The sequence below is a fragment of the Megalobrama amblycephala genome, linkage group LG17 (genome assembly GCF_018812025.1).
Source record: "Megalobrama amblycephala isolate DHTTF-2021 linkage group LG17, ASM1881202v1, whole genome shotgun sequence".
Taxonomy (NCBI): domain Eukaryota; kingdom Metazoa; phylum Chordata; class Actinopteri; order Cypriniformes; family Xenocyprididae; genus Megalobrama; species Megalobrama amblycephala.
In genome coordinates this window covers 9180436-9194899 of record NC_063060.1, presented here as the reverse complement: position 1 = coordinate 9194899, position 14464 = coordinate 9180436, and the positions used below count along the sequence as shown (strand labels likewise).

General features: G+C 41.4%; 1 protein-coding gene and 1 long non-coding RNA gene across 6 annotated transcripts in view; one reads left to right on the top strand and one right to left on the bottom strand.

Annotated features, from left to right (window-relative positions):
* The window catches only part of LOC125250139, a 9901-nt gene extending 4753 nt beyond the window's left edge, over positions 1 to 5148 (top strand). Inside the window, exons 6-7 of one of the 2 annotated variants that reach the window (XR_007180728.1) lie at positions 663 to 709; positions 4948 to 5148. This is a non-coding gene — a long non-coding RNA (uncharacterized LOC125250139). The remainder of the gene's footprint in view (positions 1 to 662; positions 710 to 4947) is intronic. The other variant, XR_007180727.1, reaches the window with a different exon arrangement.
* The window catches only part of aknad1 (AKNA domain containing 1), a 16316-nt gene extending 1854 nt beyond the window's left edge, over positions 1 to 14462 (bottom strand). Inside the window, exons 1-12 of one of the 4 annotated variants that reach the window (XM_048162532.1) lie at positions 14099 to 14462; positions 13605 to 13865; positions 11953 to 12180; positions 11042 to 11772; positions 6084 to 6140; positions 5793 to 5904; positions 5385 to 5512; positions 5187 to 5246; positions 4913 to 5046; positions 2259 to 2430; positions 1796 to 1920; positions 371 to 505 (exon numbers count right to left, since the gene is read on the bottom strand). In XM_048162532.1, coding sequence (XP_048018489.1) covers positions 371 to 505; positions 1796 to 1920; positions 2259 to 2430; positions 4913 to 5046; positions 5187 to 5246; positions 5385 to 5512; positions 5793 to 5904; positions 6084 to 6140; positions 11042 to 11772; positions 11953 to 12180; positions 13605 to 13863 — 2141 coding nt within the window. In that variant the 5' untranslated portion in view covers positions 13864 to 13865; positions 14099 to 14462. The remainder of the gene's footprint in view (positions 1 to 370; positions 506 to 1795; positions 1921 to 2258; positions 2431 to 4912; positions 5047 to 5186; positions 5247 to 5384; positions 5513 to 5792; positions 5905 to 6083; positions 6141 to 11041; positions 11773 to 11952; positions 12181 to 13604; positions 13866 to 14098) is intronic. The other 3 variants (XM_048162534.1, XM_048162533.1, XM_048162535.1) reach the window with 3 other exon arrangements.
* Between the last annotated feature and the right edge of the window lie 2 nt (positions 14463 to 14464).

Sequence of the window (14464 nt, the reverse complement as noted above, 5' to 3'; positions counted from 1 at the left end):
ATTTTCTGGTCTAACACAACAAGAAACAACTTTTAACTTCTCTCAAATGTTGTAATAAAGTTATTTTATTCATCTGAGAGTTATTTACAATCATTGAGTTTTTTTTTTTATTTCATTAATGTTTATTTATTTCAAGTAACAAAAAAGGTTTTTTTTATGGTTTTAGATTTAATTAACTATAATAACCCTGGATCATGCACCTTTGATTTAACATCTATTCCTGTAAAAATTTCTAAAATTCTAAAAAAACATAAAAAACACAAAAAAACCTTCTAAAATAACAACATACCATCCCGGTTAAGAATGCACCAGATTGCAGAGCATGCACAGCAAAAAAACCCCCAAACAAAATCTGTAAGTAAATACTGACCTATCGTGTGTCAGTTGCTTTAATGAAGTTGAGGTGGACAGTTGTGCCAGGAGGTTTTCTTCCTCTCTCGTTGTCAGTCTGTCCTCCTCTTCCTCATTGGCAGTGCCAGGCGTTTCAGTGGAGAAGGTGGAATACCTCAGAGGAAGATACAGAAAAACTGACAGAGGGAACTAAGTGTTTCCATAATGAAACCTGATATTCCTCTCGTCCCTCCTCTTGACCTGTAACCCGATCAGCCGCGAGTGAACTGTGCTAAATATCACGATACGCTCTCTCCTTTTACAACCCACAGCAGTGATCTTCAAGAGAAGAATTAAACAAGGGACTGGATATATTGCGGTAATGAACATACACTGTGTTGCTATCATGGGCATTTTAAAGTACTGTAAATCATTCTGAGAAGAAAGTCAAACCATATTTAAATGTTTCAAACAGCCATTCTGATTATTGTATTCGCTATGGTGTTCATCACAACACCAAATACTTAAATATCTAATATTTACAGACTTACATATTAGCTATTTATTTTCACAACATTTGTTTACACCTTAAACATTTTTGCACTTTAATCTGTTTGAAACATTTGTTTAGTCTATACATTTTATTGTGTATTATTTGTTGTATTTAAATGTTCAGAGTTGTTTTTGTTATAAGAAAAAAGGTTTACAACTTATTAAGAGGACAACACTTAAAGGGTTAGTTCACCCAAAAATGAAAATTCTGTCATTTATTACTCACCCTCATGTCGTTCCACACCCGTAAGACCAGAACACAAATTAAGATATTTTTGATAAAATCTGATGGCTAAGTAAGGCCTGCATCGCCAGCAATAACAATCCCTATTTCAATGCCCAGAAAGCTACTAAAGACATATTTAAAACAGTTCATGTGACAACCTTAATATTTTAAAGCGATGAGAATACTTTTTGTGCATCAAAAATAACAAAATAGTGACTTTATTCAGCAATATCTAGTGATGGGCGATTTCAAAACACTGCTTCATGAAGCTTTGAAGCTTTACGAATCATTTGTTTCGAATCAGTGGTTCGGAGCGTGTATCAAACTGCCAAAGTCACGTGAACTATTGAAGTTTCAAAACGCGTAACTCATTTACTGAAATCATGTGATTTTGGCGCTCTGAACCACTGATTCGTAACAAATGATTCGTAAAGCTTTGAAGCTTCATGAAGCAGTGTTTTGAAATCGCCCATTACTCGATATTGTGAGTAATTAATGACATAATTTTAATTTTTGGGTGAACTAACCTTTTAAGTTTTTCTAACTTAAATCAATACTGTGATATAAGCATCAGCAATTATCGTGATATGAAAACTAAATACCGTCACATGCCTAAGTGTGAATGTGGCCTAAGGGAAGCATTGTGTAGGCAAAAACATAATACATAAGAGTAAAATGTGGCTGTACTGTAGATAGAAGCTGTTTTCTGTGGAGCTTGGAAAAGGCTCATCAGCTCTGTGATCTTCATTGGCCTCTTCATCATCATTGTCCTCCATGTTGTGTCTGACAGAGGAGATGCTGAAGACCGACTCCTGCAACATGACACATGCTTTTGATTCAGTCCCAACATCCACAAAACCTACCGCGGCTCAGTCATTCAGTTCTCACGTTACATAGCAAAACAAGACATGCAAACGGATATGAGGCACTCAGCAATATCAACTTCGCTGTGCGTGTCCACACGAGCATTAATAATTGCTGACTCTTAGTTGTTTCAGCAGAAATCGCATAAGCTAACTTTGACATTTTGTGTATGAACGAAGAATGAAACAAATGAGTGGGTAATAATGTGGTCAGAGAGTGTCATTGACACACAAGTACTGTCTAATGCCATGAATTTTTGTTCAAATTTAATCTAAAATGTAGTTACCTCATGCAGTGATGGATGGGATGATGATGAGAGAGAGATATTTTCACAAGGTGGAGGAAAGGGAGTGGAGGATGACGAAGGAGGATAGAAAACATGGCAGACATTTCTGTCGATCTGCTCTTTTATGTCCTCCAGGTGCATGCCTATCCTGAAAATCTGCCCCTCGACCTCCCTTAAACACAAAAGAATACACAACACTTTCAGGTTGAGCCTGTGACCCATGGCAGTTTCATTCTACTGTTCTGACAGGAATCGGTCTAATTACAATTACACTACCTGTCAAATGTTTGGACACACTTGAACAAATTTGTTTCTGAAGGTTTTTGAAACCTTTTAATTTAAAAGCATATACAGAGAGTGTATGACTGAAATTAGTTGTATAAACAAATATAAATTGTGTCTATGTACAGTATGAATTTTAATGTAAATTTTAATTGAAAATGTAAATTAAAAAAATTTTTAGTCGATAGCTTTGCAGGCAGCACATATAGCATATAACCATTACATTTAAAGTCGCGGTGAAACTGAAGTAGCGACAGATGTTTTCTTCCATATTGTGGCGTACATCTAAACGTAACAAATTGCCGAAAAAGAAAAAATGTAGGGCAGGGATTTCAAACCACCAGTTTTGAAAATTGTTGCACTCAATAATGAATATGAGCTTGTGGAGGGTGGGGTTTAAGTGGACTAATTAAGTGGGCATTCAGCGGATGAACAAGTTATGATAATTTGATTAAACATTTCAAGGCCTAAATTTAAAAATAAAATAAAACTCACAATAGCAGATCATTCACAATAACATGCGTTTACAAAATAGGGAAAATTTTAATTTCATGTCAATATTACAGTGGCCGAATTAAGAAAACATCTTTATCAGTTTGACATCACATGTGCAACAAATATTCACATTGCCAAATACAGAAAAACTCACAACGCAACCAAATATGGAAACGCACTGCAAATACTCACAGCACAACCAAATACAGAAAGGCGTTGCAAATACTCACAATGCACCAAATATGGAAACGCACTGAAAATACTCACAGCGCAACCAAATAAAGAAACACGCTGCAAATACTCGCAACGTAACCAAATATGGAAACGCACTGCAAATACTCACAGCGCAACCAAATACAGAAATGCGTTGCAAATACTCACAACACAACCAAATACAGAAACACGTTGCAAATACTCGCATCACAACCAAATGCAGAAAAGCCTTGCAAATATTCACAACACAACCAAATACAGAAACGTGTTGCAAATACTCGCAACACAACCAAATACAGAAACGCCTTGCAAATACTCACAACGCAACCAAATACATAAACGCATTGCAAATACTTGCAACACAACCAAATACAGAAACGCCTTGCAAATACTCACAACCACCAAATACAGAAACACGTTGCAAAAACTCGCAACACAACCAAATGCAGAAATGCCTTGCAAATATTCACAACACAACCAAATACAGAAACGCGTTGCAAATACTCACAACACAACCAAATACAGAAACACGTTGCAAATACTCACAACACAACCAAATGCAGAAACGTGTTGCAAATACTCACAACACAACCAAATGCAGAAACGCGTTGCAAATACTCACAACACAACCAAATGCAGAAACGCGTTGCAAATACTCACAACACAACCAAATGCAGAAACGTGTTGCAAATACTCACAACACAACCAAATGCAGAAACGTGTTGCAAATACTCACAACACAACCAAATGCAGAAACGTGTTGCAAATACTCACAACGCAACCAAATACAGAAACATGTTGCAAATATTTGCAACACAACCAAATACAGAAACATGTTGCAAATATTCGCAGCACAATCAAATACAGAAACGCTTTGCATATACTCACAGTGCCACCAAATACAGAAACTCGTTGCAAATACTTGCAACCAAATACAGAAACATGCTGCAAATACTCACAACACAACCAAATACAGAAACACGTTGCAAATACTTGCAACACAACCAAATGCAGAAACGTGTTGCAAATATTCACAATGCAACCAAATGCAGAAACGCTTTGCATATACTCACAGTGCCACCAAATACAGAAAATCAATGCAAATACTTCACAACACAATAAAATACAGAAACACGTTGCAAATACTCACAACGCAGCCAAATACAGAAACGCATTGCAAATACTCACAACCACAATGGAAATGTTTCAAGGGGACCCCAACAAGTGGGGAACCTGGCTGGGACATGCTTATTGTTCAGTGTTCACTCATCAGTGGTGTTGTCGATGACCTGAAAGATTTGGTTTTTTTATATATTATAACATCCTGATAATATGTGAGTTGTGAGTATTAGAAGCATGTTTTCTGTATTTGGTTGCATTGTGAATATTTGCAGCACATATGTTGTCAAACTGATGAAGATATTTTATTAATTTGCTGGTGTTTTTTCTATTTGCATGTGTTTTCCTAAATTGTGTGTTCAGTGTGTTCAGCTGTCTCGGCCACCGTACAATATCCATGACTTAAATGTAATAGAATTTACCATCACTTGCTTATAATTTAAACAGCCTTCTAGATTATAACAAGAGTATTCTAGTTTTCTGAGGTTTCTAGATCATGCAGTGTGTTAGGAGGAAAATACAGTCCAATCAAATGACATGTCTACCTGTCAGGGTCAAACTCTCCTGTGTTTCTGTTTAGACCCCTGTAATTCTGCATTTCCAGTGCACGATGCTCCTCCCTCTTTGTGAGGTAATTTCTCTCCAGCTGATCCTGGGCCTCCATCATGCTCTTCAGCACCTGTTGAGATATCCACCAAATAAGATGAAAATTTGGGGGCTATAAACCTACAACTGCTTGATTTGAATTTTGATCTTCTGATTAAACAGTGCATTATGAAAATGGTTTTGTTCAATTCATGATTAAGTATGTAAAGTTACCATCTGTTGCTCCTCCACATTCATTGACATGGTGGTGACACATGTTTTGAATTCATCCACCTGGAAAAGAGGAAAAATACAGATGCACCACCTTAATGCAAAAGCTAAATGCATGTTAAAGAGAACTATAAACACAACATAAGGCACAGGGCAAATCTTTAAAGACAGGTCTAACTAACTTGTGGTATTTGTCTGTACCTTCTGCATAAATGATCTGATGATGTCTCTGAGCTCAGAGGTCAGTCTCTCCCCGTCTGTTGGACTCTCTGATTCAGTCTGCACAGGTAGAGAGTTGTGAAGACTAAACTGCTTCTCACTTGGACCTGCTGAACATGTACTCGAGGTGTGAGGACACAAATGCATCTTTATTTGTTTACATAAATGTAAGTGTAAAATATCTAACCACAAGTCATGTATCTTATACCACTTTTTAGCATTTTGGACTTGAGTATAAGCCACCTGATAATGTTTCTTGATTCACTCTCTTAGGAGGTCTGTTTAATGCTGAAGAAACCAGCTCAAATTTCTTTGGCAGGGTTTCTCTGCTGCCAGGGTTACACTGTACTACAGTATTAAGCTGGAGAAAGAAATACAATGGCTTCTTGCCTGCGGCTGGTGCTTGTGGGTTATTTGCTGTCATTTTGGTGTTTTCATTGTTGCTAATTGCATCGTTCCAGTCGATGGACACAGATGGCTCACTGGAAGCATGAATCTGCTGCTTAAAAGAAAGCAACAATACAACCCACTCAAATTGGGCTACAAATCAAAATGAGTATATGCTGAAATGCAAATCATATCTTTATGTGAGGGCAGATATTATTATAAACATCTATACATTAAAGAAGTGTTTTAAACATTAATGGAAGATTCAACTATAAAAAGCCTCTTGAGTCTCACCTGACCAATTAGGTTTTCAGCTTCTGTGTATTTAGCAAGCAATCTGTCATATTCAGCCTGTAAACAAATGAAAGGGTCACTGATTTAAGTTTGAACCTTTTGATGAATACTGATACTGTGTGTATAGCTACAGTAGTCAACATTTGAAGTGGATCAAACCTTTCATCAAAGTTGTCCTAAAACCTTCTACTTAGGACAACTTAGTTCTTAGGACAACTTTGATGAACTTTTTTGATCCACTTCAAATGCTGACTACTGTGTTTCAACTTCGACTACACCACTTATCAAGAATCCTGAGAAAAGGCTGTTCACAAAAATGAAATTTGTCATTAATTACTCACCCTCATTTTGTTCCAAACTCGTAAGACCTTTGTTCATCTTCGGAACACAAATTAAGATATTTTTGATGAAATCCGAGAGTTTTTTTTTATCTCCCATAGAAAGCAACGAAATAACCACAGTCAAGGTCCAGAGAAGTAATAAAGACATTGTTAAAATAGTCAGCATGACTACAGTGGTTCAACCTTAATGTTATGAAGCGACGAGAATACTTTTTGTGCGCAAAAACAAAATAAAATAATGACTTTATTCAACAATATTTCATTTTCGGTGTCAGTCTCCTACACAGTTGATGCAGTGAACTCAGTGCAGAGCTTCCGTGGTTACGTCCAAATGCCAGCTGAGCATTGCCTGATGCTGTTCATGTGGCCAATAGTCGGCTTTCTGACATAGAACACGGAAGCTCTGCAATGTGTCTTTGACGTAAACTGCATAGAAGAATAACAGGCTACAGAGGAAATTGTTGAATAAAGTCATTTTTGTTTTGTTTTTGCTCACAAAAAGTATTCTCGTCACTGAAAACCACTTGTCACGGGTGCACACAAGAACAAGATGGTAGATCCAAGTGCAGCATAAGTATTTATTGGGGAGTCCAGAACCGTAAATCCAAGACAGGCAAGAGGTCAAAATCCAGGTAATCAGTCCACAAAACAACAAGCCAGAGATACAAAACAGTGCACGTAACAAATACACAACGAACCACAACCAGGGACAGACACAACTGAGATTAAATAGACAAACACTAATTAACAAACACAAAACAGCTGGGTGCAATGATGAATGGTAATTAGTCCAGGGAGTGTATATGGGAAATGTAGTTCATGAAATGAGTGAAACAATGAGTCCGGGAAGGAGTGCCCTCTAGAGGCTGAAGGCACTCTCACAGGGATCGTGACATTACCCCCCCTCAAAGGAGCGGCTACCAGACGCTCCACCAGACAAAAAACAAAAACACAAAAAAAAACTCAGGAGGAGGTGGACAGGAGGAGGATCAGGGGGAGGGATGGTGGGTCAGATCCAGGGTCCCCAACAGATAGCCAGGGTGGTGCTGGGGGAACTGACCAGGCTGGTTCCAGCGGTTCTAGAGTCCTGGCTGGGTGCCAGGGTGGTGCTGGAGGAACTGACCAGGCTGGTGCCAACGGTTCCAACGGCCGGGGCAGTGGCAGCAGGGCAGGAAGCCTGGACGACGGTGGCAGGACAGACGGCTTGGTTGACGGCGGCAGGACAGAAGATCTGGGCGGTGGCGGCAGGGCAAAGGCTTCGTTGGCGCCGGCAGGGCAAGGCGCTTCGTTGGCGCCGGCAGGGCAAGGCGCTTCGTTGGCGCCGGCAGGGCAAGGCGCTTCGTTGGCGCCGGCAGGGCAAGGCGCTTCGTTGGCGCCGGCAGGGCAAGGCGCTTCGTTGGCGCCGGCAGGGCAAGGCGCTTCGTTGGCGCCGGCAGGGCAAGGCGCTTCGTTGGCGCCGGCAGGGCAAGGCGCTTCGTTGGCGCCGGCAGGCAAGGCGCTTGGAGAACCCACAGACAACCTCTAGAGTGGTCTCCAGGCCTTGTCGGACGGAGGAAGCCCTTTTCCTCCTTCTCCTCCGCTTATGAGGGTGAGGCGGTGGCTCACCCAACAAGGATTCACTGGCTGGAGCGGACTCACTGGCTGGAGCGGACTCACTGGCTGGAGCGGACTCACTGGCTGGAGCGGACTCACTGGCTGGAGTGGACTCACTGGCTGGAGCGGGCTCTGTAGTGGACTCACTGGCTGGAGCGGGCTCACTGGCTGGAGCGGGCTCACTGGCTGGAGCGGACTCACTGGCTGGAGCGGGCTCTGTAGTGGACTCACTGGCTGGAGCGGGCTCACTGGCTGGAGCGGACTCACTGGCTGGAGCGGGCTCTGTAGTGGACTCACTGGCTGGAGCGGGCTCTGTAGTGGACTCACTGGCTGGAGCGGGCTCTGTAGTGGACTCACTGGCTGGAGCTCACTGGCTGGAGCGGACTCACTCTGGAGCGGGCTCATATTCAGCCTGTAAACAAATGACTCAAGCGGGTCGTAGGGTCACTGATTTAAGTTTAGCGGACTCACTGGCTGGAGCGGGCTCTAGCGGACTCACTTGATGAATACTGATACTGTGTGTATAGCTGTAGCGGACACTGGTAGCGGGCTCTGTCAACAGCGGGCTCTGAAGTAGACTCACTGACTGGAACGGGCTCTGACGTGGACTCACTGACTGGAACGGGCTCTGACGTGGATCACTAACTGGAGCGGGCTCTGAAGTGGACTCACTAACTGGAAAGGCTCTGAAGTGGACTCACTAACTGGAACGGGCTCTGAAGTAGACTCACTGACTGGAACGGGCTCTGGAGTGGACTCACTGACTGGAGCGGGCTCTGTAGTGGACTCACTGACTGGAGAGGACTCACTGACTGGAGCGGACTCTGAAGTGGACTCACTGACTGGAGCGGACTCCCTGGCTGGAGCGGACTCACTAACTGGAGCGGACTCACTGACTGGAGCGGCTCTGAAGTAGACTCACTGACTGGAACGGGCTCTGAAGTGGACTCACTGACTGGAACGGGCTTGACGTGGACTCACTAACGGGAGCGGGCTCTGAAGTGGACTCACTAACTGGAACAGGCTCTGAAGTGGACTCACTAATGGAACGGGCTCTGAAGTGACTCACTGACTGAAAGGCCTGGAGTGGACTCACACTGGAGCGGGCTCTGTAGTGGAACTGGCTGGAGCGGGCTCTGTAATTTGTCATTACTGGCTGGAGCGGGCTCTGTTGGACTCACTGGCTGGAGCGGGCTCACAGGCTGGAGTGGGTCTGTAGTGGACTCACTGGCTGGAGCGGGCTCTGTAGTGGACTCACTGGCTGGAGCGGGCTCTGTAGTGGACTCACTAACTGGAACAGGCTCTGAAGTGGACTCACTAACTGGAACGGGCTCTGAAGTAGACTCACTGACTGAAACGGGCTCTGGAGTGGACTCACTGACTGTGCCTTTGAACGGAAGATATTTTTGATGAAATCTGTCTCAGAGTCTACACAGTTTTTTATCTCTCATAGAAAGCAACAAAATTCAAGTCAAGGTCCAGAGAAGTAATAAAGACATTGTTAAAATAGTCAGCATGACTACAGTGGTTCACTGGCTGGACCTAGTAATGTTATGAACTGGCTGGAGCCACAAGAATAACATTTGTGCGCAATAACAAAAAAAAAAAAATGGCTTTATTCAACAATATTTCCTTTTCGCTGTCAGTCTCCTACACAGTTGATGCAGTGAACACAGTGCAGAACTTCCGTGGTTCGGCAGCTCTGTAGCCCCTCAAATGGGGCAACGGCTCATCAAGGCAGCAATTAAAAAGGTCTTTCAAAGCCGCATCATTGTAACTCAGCCCCACCGCCATCGCCCAAAAGACCTTGGCAAAGCAGCCTACCTCCCATCCGTCTTGCCGTAGGGCCCTCAATGTCCGAAGTTGAGCCATCCGCTCCTTACCGTGGACCGGGAAAGGGATCCGGAACTCCATGCCGCTGGATCTATATTCGGGTGGTTCGTTCTGTCACGGGTGCACACAAGAACAAGATGGTAGATCCAAGTGCAGCATAAGTATTTATTGGGGAGTCCAGAACCGTAAATCCAAGACAGGCAAGAGGTCAAAATCCAGGTAATCAGTCCACAAAACAACAAGCCAGAGATACAAAACAGTGCACGTAACAAATACACAACGAACCACAACCAGGGACAGACACAACTGAGATTAAATAGACAAACACTAATTAACAAACACAAAACAGCTGGGTGCAATGATGAATGGTAATTAGTCCAGGGAGTGTATATGGGAAATGTAGTTCATGAAATGAGTGAAACAATGAGTCCGGGAAGGAGTGCCCTCTAGTTTTTGCTCACAAGGCACGTATTCACAGGGATCGTGAAACCACTGTAGTCATGTTGACTATTTTAACAATGTCGATAGTTTTCTGGACCTTGAATGTGGTAATTTTGTTGCTTTATATGGGAGATCTCTGGGATTTGATTGAAAATATCTTAATTTGTGTTCTGAAGATGAATGATGGTCTTACGGGTTTGGAACGACATGAGGGTGAGTAATTAATGGCAAAAAAATCATTTTTGGGTGAACTAACCCTTTAAAGTAGGATGGATTCTGATTTGCTGTCAATGTTTTATCGTTCACCAGCTAAAAGCAAATTTTTTTTTTTAAAGTGATTCCAAAGATAACGTTCCTGTTAAAGTTGTGGTATGGACTCTAACTATATCTTTATCGTTATTGCCCTTGGTGTGAACAGGCCTTAAAAGTTTGCAAACCCATATTTGATAAGTTATTTTTTCTTTTCCATGATGTAGCAAAACATTTGCTGTTTGAGTTCTGTTTTAAAATCAAATACATGTTCTTTATTTTGCTTTCACTATTTTCAGTTTACTTTATACAATTTTCACATTCTCGTAAGATTGCCTTTTTGTCACACTGCAGCGCTTTTTATATTTAGGTCAAAACAGCTTGATGCTTGTTAAATCCCTGACTCGACTCACGTGAAAGGTCTTCTCCTAAGCAGTGTAACTAGTGTTGTGCTTCAATAAAATACCTCTCATTCACACCCAAAATAAAATATAGAGTCACCTGTAACTGATGCGCTACTTCCTTTTCTATAAACACATTATGCTTCTCTGGTGGCATGGAGTCCTCTAAAACCCTGCTGATGATATCTGCTGTAGCTTTACTAGAGGAGGTGGATTTACCCAGAATGCCTGGGGACGACTGGGCTCGGGCCATAGCTGGTGACTGGCTGATGGGTTTAACGCTTCCATTACCTTTAGGTATTTTGACTTTAGGTGCCACTTTAGAGAAGTCAGGTAGGGGGTAATGCACCTTTCCCTGCCCGTATTTCAGCTCACTGTAAGACCTGGTCCTGCTGAAGGAGCACTTAGTCTTCTGTGCATCTGCTTTAGATAGATCTAGAGAGTTAGAACTGCATTTAGGAAGCTCTTTATCATCATCCCCAACAGATGGTGCATCAATGAAGCTAGTCGTTCCAGGTTTCTTAGATGAGCTTGACTCATCTGGAATGTTTATTTCAACCAATGCTTGACTTCCAGAAGTGCTGGCTTCAGGTTCCTCCATCTCATCCATCTTCTCTCTCTGTCCTATGGCGATCTGTGGAGCCCAAGAAGCTCTACTCAGCACGGTTTCATCAATGCTGTCCATCAAAGACATCTCAGGTAGGGTCTCTGCTTCAATGATCCTGCTTGAGTTAAGCAGCTCCTCCTGGGAGAAGTGTCTGAGCAGGAAGTCAGTGATGTGGTCTGCAGGTTGAATAGGTGTGGCTAAGGGAGGAGCCACATCTTCTATTGCTGTATGATTAGATAGAAGAGCATGAGTAAGATTAGACTGGCAAGCCTCTGTTTCTTTTGCATTACCAATTTGCCTACTAAACTTATCAAGTGCTGTGAAAGCCTGGGAGGGCATCGCAGTAACCATTTCAAATGGAGATGATTTTAAATTCATCTCTGTTTTGTTGTTGGTGTGCTCACCATCATACGGGAGCTCTTCATGTTCTTCATCACTGGTGTTGACAGCATCATCCTCATGTGCTCCAATGTTTGGCTTTACTGCAGTGGTGAGTTTCTGCATGGGTGCCATGATTATGTTTCCCTTCCTGTTTCTGGTGTTTGAATGTTCTGTGCGTTCGCTACTGACTGATTCAACACTCTCAGATGAACCCTCTTCAGTCTCACATGACTCTGACATCTCAACATTATCTGTACACACAAAAAAAGACAGTGGTTTGGTTAATCTTTCACATCTTGGTAAAATGTTATAATTTTAAGCCATTTGGACACACATTTCAATGCAAAAGAATAGTGTTAAAGTTTTTTTTTTTTTTTTGGCAAAACTGTCTAGAGGAGATTCAGCTGACAGGTCATTATGACATCATTGCTGGCAATCAGTTTTTAAACACACTAAGTTGGGAGTTTTTATAACTTAAATCATAAATTCTGAATGATTATACTCATACAATACTATTAAGAAGTTTGGGGTAAGTTTTAAGAAGAAATTAATGCTTTTATTCAGCAGGATGCATTAAATTGGTCAAGAGTGACAGTAAAGGCATTTATAATTTTCCAAAAGATTACTATTTTAAATACTGTTCATTTGAATTTTCTATTCATCACAAAAATATTAAGCAGCACTAATGTTTTCATCATTGATTATAAATGTTTCTTGAGCACTTAATCAGCATATTAGAATAATTTCTGAAGAATTATGTGACATTGAAGACTGGTCTGGAGTAAAAATATATTAAAATAGAAAACACGTATTTTAAGTTGTAATAACAGTTCACAATATTACTGTATTTTTGACCAAATTTGCATCTGCAAATGTATTTACATGATACTCATGGTACTAAAAACTATTGGTACTTTTTTTTTATCAGTGACAACAATAAAATGTGGTATTGCCATACTACACCAAAAAAAGATGGTATTTCTGTGTTACCATAGATTTTCCATAGGTTTCCAGAGAGCCTGTAAGTGCTGAACGTAAACAGCGTAGGAGAATGACTGGGGAGGGACGAATTAGTTGAATAAAGTCATTGTTTTTGTTTTGTTTTTTATGCACAAAAGTATTATCGTCGCTTTATAAAATTAAGGTTGAACCACTGTAGTCATGTGGACTATTTTAATGATATGCGTCCCAAATGACGCACTATACACTAACTTATGTACTTATGCACTATACTCTCCGTGTAGTGCCTGAATTGTATATTTTGTTATTTAACATCAGAGTCTGACAGCCCCTTCCCCTTCACTACGTAATTAAAGCTGCGACAGTTGGGTGCATCATCCGGGTATTGAAAATGTACTTTTCCTTTTCGGAAACGCACTACTCGCACTATTCATACTTAAAAAGTCATAGAATAGTGCATAAGTATGCGAATTGGGACGCACCTGATGTCTTTACCTTTCTGGGCCTTGCCAGTGGTTAGATTGCTGTCTCTGGAGGAGTGAGAGAGCTCTCGGATTTCATCAAAAATATCTTAATTTTTGTTCTGAAGATGAACGAAGTTCTTACGGGTTTGGAACGACATGCGGGTGAGTAATTAATGACAGAATTAAAATTTTTGGGTGAACTAACCCTTTAAAAAACACTTAGGCTAGATCTGTTTAAAATCCCATCTTACCAGTAAGTTGCGGGCTCTGAGGTGCACCAGTGTCCTGAGAGAGGTGGACAGTGAAGGCGCCCTGCATGTCACTGAAATGCAGGCTGTCATCATCACTAATATCCACAAATATACTTTGCTCAATATGTCTTTCCCACAGCACTGATGAAGGTCTGCTGTGAGCGTCATCTTCTCCGTCCATATCCTCTGCGTCTCCCGCTGACGCTCCATCAAACCTGCTCCGTGCGCTCGTGCGCGTGTTCCGCGCATCGCTATTCATTTCTTAGCAACAAGAATACACAAAAAGTAAACTGTAACAAATGCAAATGCATTTGTGTTTTTCAATTATATCTGTTAGCTAATTAGGCTATATTTATAATAAATAATAGGCTAATGACCGAATTATTTGCAACTAGGCTATTAATTTATCTTGCTGGCTAAATAAGTAGCTAAATAACTAGAAAAGTAACACTAAAACGCCAAGTTACCTTAATAATATATGACATGGCACTTACTTTTTATACCTGTTCCATGGGTTTCTAGGTGTCAAGAGTTTCTGCACTCCTCTTGCTTGTGTTCCGCTGTCTTCATAAATGAATGACATAACAGCCTATTGGTGAGGTACAATGAAGGCTCTGTCTAGTTTCTCAAGCCTATAGCGCAGGATCATCTTGAGCATTTTAAATAATAAATGCCGTATCTGATGCTGATTCTTTGGGCAGGTGCTACACGCGCACGGGGGTGGGGAGAGCAGAGTGGTTGATATGGGAACGTGAATGTCAGTCAGCGTCAGCCCTGCTCCAAAACCGTTTCATTCATTTGAAGAATTAAAATAGCTAGATAATGTTTTTTTTTTTTTTCGTTTTTTTTACCGTTTCATT